General features: G+C 39.8%; 1 protein-coding gene across 3 annotated transcripts in view; it reads right to left on the bottom strand.

The window, feature by feature from the left end:
- The window catches only part of STAC (SH3 and cysteine rich domain), a 72448-nt gene extending 59013 nt beyond the window's left edge, over positions 1 to 13435 (bottom strand). The window contains exons 1-2 of one of the 3 annotated variants that reach the window (XM_021553321.3): positions 12044 to 13435; positions 10952 to 11089 (exon numbers count right to left, since the gene is read on the bottom strand). In XM_021553321.3, the coding sequence (XP_021408996.2) occupies positions 10952 to 11068 (117 nt within the window). In that variant the 5' untranslated portion in view covers positions 11069 to 11089; positions 12044 to 13435. The other 2 variants (XM_085569922.1, XM_077786592.2) reach the window with 2 other exon arrangements.
- Positions 13436 to 13881: the final 446 nt, after the last annotated feature.

Raw genomic sequence — 13881 nt, forward strand, 5'->3', positions numbered from 1 at the left:
ATACAAAGACACGATGAGGTTACATCAAGGGATAAATAGGTATCCACACACAAGGAGCAGGCCATATAAAACCAGAAAATGTGAGGAAATTAAATGCAACTGAAGACATTCCTCTGTGAATAATGCAAGTATAAGTGAATAACTAAGTATAAGTGAAAGGGAAAGTACAAATGGTGGGGTTTGCTTTTTTTCCAAGTGTACTTATGGCATGAGTGTCAGCATCCACACATTATTTATGTAAGGTCCTTTTCCCTAACAGAAGAACCACCGTCCATTTTCTTAACAGAAATCTCTAAACTTGGCTAAGCCTGGAAACATGGAAGTTTTTCCTGTAAAAACTCATGTATCAGAGAGTCTGGTCATGGTTTAAAGCATTAGTGTGAGAATAGGAACAGAGAAACCTTGAAAGGCAGAGTGTGAGTGGGTGAGGTAGCACAAAAGTTAACTTTTTCCCTGAATCTTTAATGGTCAGAAGGATGAAATCCGTTTGTCATTATAACCAGCTACAGGAGGTAGATCTAACTGCTGTGAACCTGCCAAAGACTCCTCCGTGCCCATACTTTGTGAAACTGGTACATGATTCATCTTGGGGCTATAGCTTAACTGCAGCACTTCACATTCTGAAGCCTGGATAGGCTTATGGTTTTCTCTCTTTTTCTCATAGGTGCATAACTTTCCATTATAGGACTGTCTGCAAACAGCAGTTTTGCTTAGCAGAAATTTTTAGTTTGAATGATTTTCCTCCACATAAAAAAATGATTTTGTTGGCATAAAAACAAAAATTATTTTGTTGGCATAAAAAAAACCAAACCAACCAACAACTGCAGCTTTTCAGCACGTCTTTGGGCAGGAGAGAAGGAAGTCAGACAGACTAGCCATGCAGGGGAACAGACAGCTGACCAATCTTTGCAGGCAAGGTTCAAGACCTCACTCTGACAGAATCTCAGTGGTGTTCACCTTACTTAAATTTCACCTTTTAACTCAGCTGTAGCTGCCTACTCTAGTCAATGGAAAAAAGATTTCAGCTCAGAGGGGCTAATTTAGATCACATAAAGCATGCTTTTCCTCTAAGTCACCTTTGATAAAGAAGTTTTGGTCTGTGTTCCATTTATAAAAGAGGGGGACTGGACTACCAACTTACCTACCTATAGTTGGTTTCTAATTACAGGTAAGGCTGTACAATGTAACCTGGCATGCTTTTTTTCCCCCCTCCTCTTTTGTCTGGAAATTTCAATTGCAATCTGGGAAAGCTCCTTAGAAAAAGTTTACACATTTTAGAAACTGAAAAAATCCTCAGGACCAGATATTTTGACATTGAAAAATAAGCAGAATGTGTTTTCTTTTTAAGCACTCCACAAGCATGCATTTCACTGGAATGCTCATTATCAGAAATATTTGTCAAATCATTGCAAGTCACCTTATGTTTACTTGTAAATTATACCTTAATTAAATAATTTAAAAGATAATGTGTGACTATAAGTGAGAAATCATCTAATATCACTTATAAGTAATATAAATAAGTACACTAAGAGATACAACAAAAATTGTGTATGTCAGGTCCTTGACTTGACTGATACTAACTGGTAAGAGTAGGTGCATTTTAAAAATGCATTTGAGCCTGAAACATCTTAACAACTGGATTCTCAATTTAACTGCACAGCAGACAGGGACACTTATAAGTTTACCATGCTTAATGTTTTGTTTACTTGTGAGCATAGAGATGCCCAGTCCAAGGCCATTACTCACTGTATGCACAAAGGCAAGAGAGGCTGGGTCAGGGCTTTGAGACTCTCATTTCAGTCTCAAGATATTTTGATTTTGGGAACCACAGCAATTAAACCAGCACAGAAAACACTGGCAAATCAATGATGAATAGTACACCTATATAAGTGATGTTTTAGAAGGTGACTTGTTTGCATCACACCAGAAGTCCAACCCTTGTTTGACAAAAGCTGATGAACAAGCTATGAATGAGCAATTTTTGCAAAAAAAAAAGGAAGTTGAATACTGAGGTAATGGCCATTTGTCTATAAGATCATATTTAACAGCATTTGCTGTAACAGTCTGTCAGGTTGGCTTTGCCCTCTCGCCTGTAGCTGTGCCTCTAAAGCATACATTTCTTTGTCTTACTCTGATGAATAAGTGAAAAAAAAATTCTAAATGCAAATTTTAATAGCTCTGTGAACACCAGTTTATAGTAATTTTTCTCCTTTCTTACTTAAGCCTAATCATCAGTTACTGTAGGTCAGCTTCATTTTCCTTTTCTATTCAGAATACTAGACTGCTAAAATGATCTTTATTAATAAAGCAGTGCATGTGTGGCATTTTAATAAAGCTTTTAAATGGCACTCAGAGATGGAGCACATTATGACTACAAAAAAGAAAAGCATTAAAGTTTTTGCTGTTACTCACCTAAAGGACTGCAATCCCATATTGAACTTGCAGCCTCCTGTGGCCGGGAAATACCTCTGTCTCACAATTATTCATGCTATGGTATTTTTAACACCATTGCAGCCCCTAAACAGAAACACTTTCATTTGACAGTACTTAGCAAATGACTCTCATTGCTTAAAAACAGGTCAGCTAAGAAATGCTGACCTGTTGAGAAAAATTCCATGAGCTGCTAGTAATATGAGACTACAGACATGAAACCAATTTTAATAAATAAGAAGATGCGCAAGCCATTTATCACATTTAACTGCTGATGTCAGAGACACAAGAAATCTGTTTTTTAGACATCCATTGTAAATATAGTTTAGAGAGTTCCTGAGTTAAATTCCCTGACAAGGAGCATTTACTCTCTCAATTGGTCTACTGAATAAAAGGGCGTTTCCTCCAACAGAGGTTTATGTCAAAGGAAAAAAAAATCTAATTATTTCAGTCACTCACACATAGATTTCTCATTTTCACAGCTGGTCCTCTTTGCTAATGAACATGCAAAGTTTGCTTATGCTTCAGCACTTTCCTGGGAAGTGCTTATTTAACACTGAATGACTGCTTGCCTATGCAACTGGAAGTTGTGCAGGACTGAGTACGGTGTTAAGAATATTCAACTCATGCTCACATCTGAATGCCTAGTCCTCTGCCTGACAAACATGAGTATAAATTTATCAAATATGCAATCTTATATCTGTCAGGAGTATGCAGCAATGGCTCCTAGGCAGTAGGCAAAACCCTTGTCAAACAAAGAATTACAGTTTTCTATCAAATTATTGTGACTTACTTGCATTTAAATTAAATAAAGTGCACAGTAAAAATGAACCTCTAAACCATGTTTTGGATTTCGAAAAATCCAAAACTGATGTGCTCCATTGCCCTGAGAAATTTCAGGCCTTCAGTACTCTCAGACACTTAGAGGCATATTTTAGACTGCATCACTCTTTGGAGTGTGACACAGAAGGACCCAAACTGTAGGAAAGTTTGAATGTTTCAGCAGTGGTCTGGAAAGCAGCAGAACTGTCTTGAATGTGCTTGGATGTGTGAGAGACACATAATTTCTTCAAAGCTGTTAATACTAATACTAACGCTATGAAATGAAGATAAATAAAAAGACTGGGTGAATGTGTGCTCTTAGAAAACTGCATGAAAATAGTTACCTCAAAAAGGAAATTTAGACTAAGAAAAGAGTCTACAAAGAAGGTGGGGAGGGAAACAAGAGAAAGAAAAAAAAGTAAAACAAATACTGTGGAAATAAAACTGGACCTTTCAAGCACAGTTCCTTAGGTCAAATGATATTAATTGTCACGAAAAGTTGAGTAAATCCTTTGAAAATGTTTTTTAGAAGATGTCAATGGGCAGGGAAAGAAAAAGACAAAGGCTGTGGTAGAGTAAGACAGGATAAAAATCTGGTTTGGACCTTCAGCAAACACTTCAGCTTACCTTCTTCCCAGAACCATGATCCAGAGGAAAAACAAGTGGAACAATGGGAAAGAGATTACAGAAATTTATGACATGACATTAAAACATCTGTTTAATGTGTCTGTTGAGGCGAAAGGGAGAAAAGAAACTAGGTAAACTCTGTTACAAAATTTTACTTTGAAAGTCTGGAAACAAGTTTCCTTAACAAGATTTATCAATAAGAAATGATGTAAAGTGAAATGGAGTTCTCTGTTGAGAAGCAGAAAATGTGATCCCAGCAAATACAGATTTGCAGATCTGACCTCAACAGAATTTGACAAAACCAAATCAAAATGAAACAATAAAAAAAGAGAAATCCTCCTAGATCAGTTGTAATGAATAAGATGTACAAATTCCTAGACAATTTTCTAGAAAATGTATTAGGTCAAAGGTAGACTGTGCCTACTTGGACTTAATTTAAATTATTGAATACACTGCTGAAAAAGAATCTATTAGCAAAGACAGAAAATAAGTAAAGCTGTGAATAAGTTTTATGGAAAGTTCAGTGGGAGATGGATACTGTTGAAAGGAGAGGTTGAGGGTTGGTCATTGGTAGAGTTCTTCAAAGAGCAGCACTGACATAGTTTTAAGGTCAATATTGCTCTCTCTAGTTTTATTACTGGATTTTTTGCAAAAATTACGCAGGTCATAAGGCCATTTCCCTCTGGCATTGTTGAGGAATACATTTAGCACAGACAGCTCTGTGTGCAGCTGCAGATAGAGCTCTGGGTGGCAGGACCCCAGGCAAGACTGTGAACAGATGACCCTTTGCATAACAAAGGGTATGGGGACCTGCGGCACAGCCTGGTGACCAGACACTGAGACACAGCAGGAGCCCAGGACTCCAGACCTTCCCACGCTTACCTGTACAGGTGTAAACCCCAGGCTTTCTTTGGCTTGGGGTCCCTCCTGGGAGGCAACCGCCTCAAGCTCTTATTTTGCTATTGCACTGTGATTAAATTGTTTTAAAGATCGAAACATCTGAGAATGTGCTATGGGAAATCTGGGGTCAAGTGAGTGAGGAAGCCTGGTGTGACTGTGTGAGTGTGGGATGTGAAGCTCGGAAGAGGCATTGCTCCCAGCTTGGGTGGTCCGAGAGGGACTGTGCCAGAGTGGCTCCTGGATGGTCAGGTGGGGAAGTTTCTTTAAAATGAGGTAGGAAGCACTGTCACATATGGGGAGGTGTGGATCTTGGGGGATGGAGTCAGGAAAATGTGGTAAAATTCTGCCCTGGAAACGCAAACTTCTGTGCTTCAGACCTGATTCAAACCACTGCAGATGAGGACAGACAAATGTATCCTGCCTGGATCCCCTGGAAATTCCAGAAAAATAGAATGGAGACCTCTGGTTCACCAAGGAGACATAAACGTCAGAAGCAAGGTTTCTGGGAATTAATGGTACTGTACAAGCTCTCATAGAGAATACCATTCACAAACTCAGTCACTCTTTTTCAAGAAAGATTGTTCAATACTGAAATGGGGGCACTGCTCTGATACTAGAATGAGATGAAGAACAGAGAGTTTATTTTATCTCAACCCAGATTATTTAGTATAAAAAATTAAAGGTTGGTAAGAGATATGAAAGTCTATTATGTGATGGAAACCTGCACCAATAATGGAAAGGAGATGTTTAAGCTAAAGCAATATTATTAAAATTAAAATGCCACACAACCTAGCAAAAAATAAATGTATACTGGAATTAGAAGAGGATGAAGCACAGAGTACATCTCTTAGCCATTATTAGACCATATTGGTGTTATCAGAGCTTTTTAAAAGTAGTGGAAAAAGCTGAATTCAACAGAATTAGTTTATGAAGAAGAATACAGTGCAAGAGACTGAGACAGTGGACTGAACTCTCTTCCAGCTGTGTAAATAATATGTTTTGTTTCAGTAAAAATTTGCACTATTTAAAAAATCTTTTTTTTTTTTTTTTTTTTTTTTTTGGCCACAACAGATTTCAGTCAAGTAATTTTTAGTTGTAGATATGTAATAGATGTCTTCTCCATTTTGGCACCATTGAAAGTGTGAATAGAAGAGAATGAACTGATCATATTTCTATTTTGTCTTAGATATCTCAAAGTGCCTAGAAACTTATCTGACATATATATCACAGTAAAAACAACACTAGAGAGTCTCTATCAGAACAAGAGTAAGAAAGAAATGTCAAAATAAGTGTAAACATAAGAATGAGTCTGCTGGGGAGACATTGGTAGGTTAGAATATTCTTTTCCTGCTTTAATGAAACTTTGCTTTGCATAATTTGTTGCAAAACACGTAAAAATACTTAAACTAATTTCTTTCCCTTAGTCTTACCTTCACAGCACGTACTCACCATTTGACACAGAGGCATGGAAGTAACACTGAGAAGGAAAACTGTTCTTTCTTCCCCTTTCATGGGATGTTTTTAAGCTGTTTGGTATTCCTTTGAAGACTACAGCAGTAGTTTACATGCTGGATATTTATCACTGGTGTGGAGGGTGAAACACTAACTGCACACCATACTCCCTGCCCTTTTAAAATATTGATGAGTAACCATCTATGGAGCCTTATAAAGTATTAACTCTTTAAGTGGGGAAGATCTCTGCTTAACAGCATAGCACAAATTCTATGTAATTTAAATCCCACAAAACCCAAAGAGTTTCAAGCTGTTTGTGTTAGTTCAATATCCAGTATTAACACCTGGTTTTGAACCTCAAGTAAGCAATATTGCTCTATTGATCCAGCAGGACAGGTGTGCAAGTTCAGTCTTTGTGATCGATGTGGGGATATTCATAAATGAAGTTCACATTTTGAACTTGACAATGCTTAATCCTTTTATTTGCTTCCTACTCTTTTCAAATTCCATTTTATGTACTGCTTATCAGGTTAGCTTATGTTGGAACAACTGCTGCTTATCCTGAATTACCATACCTGAATTTGAAGACAATGGTCTGCATTTCCCTGAATATTGTCCACTAGGTAGTCAGTGTGTGAAAATATCATACTGAGGCTGACTCATTTATTTTTTGAAATACACAGTCCAGATACCATATGTATTTGGAGATCTAATTTATCTTTTGTTCTTCAATTTTTTTAGCAGCTCAAATTACCGAGCTGACCTGAGTGTGAGCAATTTCTTTGACCCATGAATTTGTGGTTCAGAGGATAATTTTGAATCCTTCCAAAGACATGTGATTACAGTACAACACAATTATAGTTCAGTTTTATCAAATAAAGTAGATGGAAATGGGAAAACTGTGGGAAAAAAATAATTGGTCTTCACATAAATCAATCAGTATTTTCAAATAAGTAACTTTCACATGACAGATTGCCTACAGTGTTAGGGGCAGGACTTGATACTCCTTCTGAGGTATATGAGAAAGCCTGAAACACTTTTAACATATTGACATGGAACTCTAATAGCTTGAAGATCAGCAGTGGTAATCTACCCTAGTGGCACTAGCTCAAACATTGTAGATGCTCAGGTGTCCCCTAAAACTTAAAAATGTTAAAGGAATTTTCAAAGATAACCCTATTGCTTAGGAATACCCCAGTCATTGCTCACAGATGAGTGATAACAACTTGATTCATACCTAAATAAATGAGCAGAAATGTGTTCTTTCCTCTTCATATACAAAAGTCAGTAAGATAAAATAAAGTTAACAGAATTATGTGCCAGCTACACCAAAACATAAAGAACTCATGCCATGTGTAGGATTCCTTTCTTTGGACACATATTCATTCAAACTTTAGTTTTCTTCACTAAATTCCAAGGTACATTTAGATAAAAGGCATCAGAAATATGATCTCTACTGCCACTAGATTTCTGCTTATATTGCTAAGTTAGTGGTTAAATGAATGTGCAGTGTGTCTTTAATTGCTACTACCCAGAATAAATTTTCCCTCAGGATTCATTAACTGATGACTTCCTCCCTTACTGAGTTATAAATTTACAAAAGACTTTGGCAAACTAGTAATTTGCCCTCTTGGAAACCAGATATAAATGTCCCAAACAGGTGGGAGCCATAACTACAACTACATGAATGTAAGAAATTTAGCAATTGCATGTATTTGTGTGGTACCCTCCTAAAGTCATTCTCATGGTAAACTTTAACGTATCCACTCAAGTCATACTGATGTGTGAAGTAAATGTTTTCAAGAGCCAATAGATTAGTTTAATAAATTAATTATTAGTTTTGCAAGATTCTTAGTCACTCAGGCTTTAGGGTTTTTAGCACAGTAGCAGTACATATAGTACCACAGGATGGCTCTTTCAACAGCCAAGGTGTGCTCACCTGCAACTATGCTCCTAGTCCACAGGAAATGGTGGTGGGAGGCTTTAGCATGTGTTTAAGAGTGAGCTGCTTTCCAGCAACAAAGGTGTGTGACTAACACAGGAGAGTCATCCTTCCAAATTTCAGCTACTTGGTAGCAGCCTGAAGTTCTGTCTCTCAAACTCAATGCTAGTCAGAAGTTGCAGTACCTGCTCCCTGTCATCTTAGTACACTCTGGAGGGTGCGAGATAAAACTCATTTCTGGACTTTAATATGAGCAGGGATTATGTGTCACCAATGTCTGATTACACTGGATTGGAAAGAAGCTTGCAGCTATTAGTTCTGCATTATTTTTTTAAAAATTGCTTTTCTGCTGAAGTGTTTTCAAAGGCATTTTGAAGGTTGCTATTATCCATGTTGGTTCTGTTTGTATATTTGGAGTCACAATAAGTGGAGTGCTTTGCCACAGGAAAAAAAGTCAAGTTTGAAGTGTTTTGACACAGAAAAAAGTTGTTGTGGGCTACTTAGATACTGCACAAACAGTTTTGCAGTAAATGCAGCAGACATGAATTTGTCAACCTGGGCGGCAGAGGGTACCTGAAGAAAGCTTAGTTTTCTGTGAACGTCAGGATCGCTCCCTCAGCATGGGATACCACAGGATAAAAGCACTGACTTATGCTTCTGTCAGACTCTAGTTTCTGATGTACCTGAGAAATAATCATAGAAAATAAAAAAGCCTCCAAGCATAAACCATATTTTCATGAAATCACAAAATTTTTTCCATCTTCCTACTTCCTTGGACCAGAAAAATAAAGCTTATTACCCCAGTGATCACAAATGTCTTTTGACTCTATCTATTGAAATGACAATACATCATGCTATCTGATTATATTTGCAGCTCTAAAATGTGAATACACAGATTGTTCATTTATTAAGAATATCTCTATCCAAGTAATGGCATCAACTGCTTTGTCATAGCTTTTGCCTATTCCAGTGTATTGCTTCAAATGCTCAAAAGACTGAACAAAATTGATGATCACAATGTTTGATTATAAGCTAGTTTGCAGCCTATTTGTTCTCTGGCCAGATGTGCCTAATTCCTGTTGTCATCCTTGGAAACACACGGGTGCACAAACAGCAAGGGGGAACCCTCTGAGCAGCTCTTCACTTTCTCTTGAGTTTTGGATCCATGCCAGTCTCTTTTGGGAACAGCATTCCGTGACCCAGCAGGAAAATCCCTCAAGCACCATTGTTATCAAGTGGCACATGGAGTTCCTTAGCCATTCTGGCACAGGGTGAGCATCACAGCTGGGATCACGGGGAGCACACAGCCCACCAGGCCCCATGCACAGCCCAGAACACTTGAGCAGCTGGTGCTGGCAATGCAGTGAAAGCTGCAGGTACTTTTGGGACCTCACTACAGGCAAAGCTTTCCACTGCCCATATAACACTTCAGTAATTCCAGAGAAGTGGACTCAGGGGGTGGGATTTAGGTACCGTGTCCTTTTAGAGCCCAGGCTTATACCAATAATCCATTTACTTTTCATTTTCCACGAACCAGGGAAACTCCAGTAGAGCTAAATGTGTGTAGTGAATATTGTATGCTATTATTACTGGAAAAGCTCTTTTAAAGAGGTTGCATTACACAGGGAATACCTCAGCTCTCCTCCTTGGAGTATAGCTTCTAAATAAATATATAAAATAATGAAGCTCAAAGCCCACATCAAAACTCTACCCACACAGACAGATAATTTGAGCTCACTCTCCGGAAAGTGGAAAGCTGTAACTGCAGAATAATGTAACAGTCTTTCTATATCAGACTCAGGCAGCCACTGCCTTTAAACTCAGGCCAGCACAAGACCTTCCCTGTCAAGCAGCTGTTTTGCTCACACCTCCTGAGGCTTTACCCACCTGTAAGCTCCTAGTGACAAGAACCCCCCTATTTTTACAAGTTTACACAGCATCATAGTATGAAGTTCACAGAAAGATCTGTCAGGTGCTATCATGGTATCAATCATAAGTAACAGAGCATCAGTAAAAGCATATTATCCAAGTCAGCTGTAAGGAACTTTCATTGTGTAAGGTTACTACTCTACCTTTTACCTCTGTCTTCCAAGTTATACCCTGGCAGTCAGAAAAACTTTTCGCATGCAAGTCAATTAAAAATTCAGAGGCCATGCCATTTGAGCTGAAAGTTGATTTTCAATAAGGTAAACTGAACCACACAGAAAAACTCACAAAAAGAAAACAAAAATCCTTTTCTGTGTGGTGTACATAAGGTTCGTTGTTGTAAAGCTGTGACTTTATCTCCCGTTTTAGCAGACTCATTAAACAGTGAAAGTTCACTGATGAGTCTGCCAGAGAAGTAAAGTCAAGTGAAATACCCCAAGCCCCCAGACAGAATTATTTTCTCTGAACCTTTGAGGAAAAGAATTTTTTTCCAAAAACCCTTTAAGTGATCTGATACTTGGTGTGAAAATAGCTAACAACGTCCACTGACAGCGATCCCCTCCCCGAGCCCCGTCACTACCCCAGCATGTTACCATAACAAGGAGAAGAAAACAGAGGCAAAAATCCACAAACCCAAGCATCTCAGAAGGCAGGTATTTCCCCAGCTCAGACTCCTGAGGTGACAGAGAGAATTCAGAAGAAGCAGGAGTGTCGGAGCAGGCACCGCAGTCAGAGGTGGCTCATTGCACTCTGACGCTGATCCTGGCACAGGGCTCCAAATGAAAATCAAAGCAATACATCTCTTTTCAAAACAAAGAAAGAGGGAAAAAAAAAATCTCATTCTCTGAGTACCTTTGATTCCTGGCTGGTAGTTGATGCTGGAGACGGGGGCTGCTCTGTGCTCTCCGCTTCATTCTCTTTCTCCACACTGTCCACGCTGACTTCAGCCGTGCTGCTCGGAGGAATCATTTTACCTCTAAAACACTGCTACTATCAGGGGAAAAAAAAGGCTACAGATGGTTCTTGATTTTTTTCACGTAACGTCCTCTTTCTTCTCTGCTCTTTTAGAGCAAATGAACTCCGACCGCTTGGTTTCACTGTATTTGCCAGAGTAGAATTCTCTGGATTTTCTTTTTTTCTCCCCCCTTCTCCTCCTCCTTCCCCTCCTTCCTCCCCTCCCCTTTCCTATGCGATTGTGCTGCGAGGGAGTAAGTTATCGATGGTTCTGTAGGTCACTCGTGTGCCTGCTTTTCCACGATACTCCTCCCCTCCATATGAAGCCTGGAAGTGCGGAGCGGTGTCGTGACCGCCAGCCCCACAGTCAGAGGGGAGTGAGCTGAAGAAGCAAGCCCAAGCCACGCACACATGCACACACACACACACACACACACACACACACAGACACACACACACACACAGACACACACACACAGACACACACACGGCACTGGAGGGAGGAGTTGTATTTCTAATGCTGTGAATAGCTCTGGAGGAGCATGTGCTGTCATAGTAGTGAAAGAAAGTAACGCATGCACGCACACACGCACACACACACACACACACACACACACACACACACACACATAGAGGCAGGCAGTGACTACGACGTTTGGAAGCATTTTACCTTTTTAACACACTAGCAAAGACAGAGTTGAAGGGTACCCTCATATTCTTTCATGTCTTTTACTGAAGAAAAGAAGAGGAAAAATGACTCTTTTTTCCTTGTCCCAGAGATTATTTAAAATCCTAGCTACTCAGTGTCTCTAAGGCTCCCACCTTGCCCACATCCCCAGCTTGCTAGCAAACGACAAGACAGAGTCAGGGGAGAGTTACCTGTGGATCCACGTGTTCCTTGCTCCCCTCCCAGGCAGGGAAGCCCAGCTCTGAGCCATGCACACGCAATCTGGGTCATCTGGAGCTCTCACTATCATGCACATACTATACCTGTAGGTTGTCATAGTGATAACACTCCATCAGGCAGCAGCAGAACAGAGGCAGCCATTGGGAAGAGCCTGTTGGATTCCCCCAGTGCTGTCATTCCTGAAGATGCAGCACCTGAAGTCACGCTTGGGTCTGCAGTACTGCTGGCAGAAGGTCAGCGTGACTTTGCTGTCTGCCTCAGATTGCTTTATATTGCTCGAGGTTCTGCCTCTGATTTAAATCTGCTGCAAAGGTGCTTGTCAGCTCTCTTCCCTGCTGAACTGAGGTCTCTATTGCGAAAGGTTGAATGGATGTGCTTCCCACCAGATATGCCTTGCTGAGCGGGTGCCACTCCATGTGGCTGCTGGAGATGACTTCTTTCATTTAAAGAAAGCAGAAAAAAGCAACCCAAATATGTTTTTAATAGCCATAGTTACATACTGGAAATTAAGAAGAAAAAGAATAGTTGTTTAGTGGATGTATACAGGTGTTTGGAGGTGATTTGGTCAGATCTAAGTCAGAGATGGTCTTCAGTACCTTGTAGCTCTGGGAGAGGATACCAGATTCCCCTCTGTCCCCATCCCTTAGAAACACAGTTGCTACTTGGAGCTGCCTTGAAGGCCTCCTTCACCTCAAATAATCAATGTATGAAAGTGAAAGCAAGTTTACAATATAGTAGGGGTTATACAGATGAAAGCAAGAGCAGAAATTGCCCTGCAGCCTCTGTATTCTTAATAACTATGCAGAAGCCAGGAAAAAATTCAGCTTCTCTTTGAATCCCCAGTGAATCTTCAGGACTAGAACTTAGATGGGGAAAAGATCTTTATGTTTTTGAAACAGAGCATATAAAATACCAAAATCCTTAGCAGACAATAAAGATGAAATGCTGCAATGCTATTTGTACAGCTACTTCAGAGCAAAAGAGTGTCTTACGGGTCTGCCAGTAGAACCTATTATTTGGCCTGTAGACACTAACACGATTACAGGGATCAAAACGAGAACACTGTTTGCTCTTGAGGCAGTGGCAGTAACAACTGAGATTGAAGAAAGGAAATACAGAGCTCAGAGGGGCATATTTGGCAGGTAAAGAAGAAGAATTTATTTCCAAGGGCTTGCTTTCTGAAATGCAGCAGTGTCTTAGACCATTCCCTTCAGTGGTGGAGAAATTCTCCAGGTGCAAAGGTAATTTCTTCACTCAGCAAGTAAGATTTGGTCTTTGCTGTAAAATCATCCTCTTAGCAATGAGCAGTGACTTGTTAGAGCCACAGTTTTGGAGAATTAGGGCAGCTGTGAGCAACGGAGATCTTGGCAGGGCAACCGCAATTGAATGCTCCAGTTCTGGCAGTAGCATCCTTCCCTGATGATCCAGCCTAGAACAGCCAAGCCATGGCCAGCACATGGGGTCTGCCCCCCGCAAGGACTCTTCTGTGTGCCCAGCAACCTGACAGGTGAGAATCATAAAACTATATTCAGTCTGGTTCCCCACAAGTGTTGTGATTGACTCTTTCCTGTTAAGAGGTTCAAAAACATCTTATGGTGAACTTGGAGGTTACCTTTGAAATGGTTGGGGAGTGGCTGGTTAATAGTTAATTCTCTAAGTGTTGTAAAATCCTGCACACATTTTGTATGAAGAGCTTGTAACGTCATGACTGTGTAAGTGACTATCATACCACTCTTTACTTTAATTGTTTTACCAAATTAGTACTAACACCTGCTACACTCCTTCTCTTCCCCCAATTACTCACTTGTCAACCACGATGGATTTGTCAGTTTCTTGACAATTAGCTTGGGAAAGATGAGTCAAGCATAAAATTTTACCAAAAAAGCAAAAAGGAAAAGAAACTGGATTTGTTACATTTTCA

Source organism: Lonchura striata, chromosome 2 (assembly GCF_050655825.1).
Source record: "Lonchura striata isolate lonStrDom1 chromosome 2, ASM5065582v1, whole genome shotgun sequence".
NCBI lineage: Eukaryota > Metazoa > Chordata > Aves > Passeriformes > Estrildidae > Lonchura > Lonchura striata.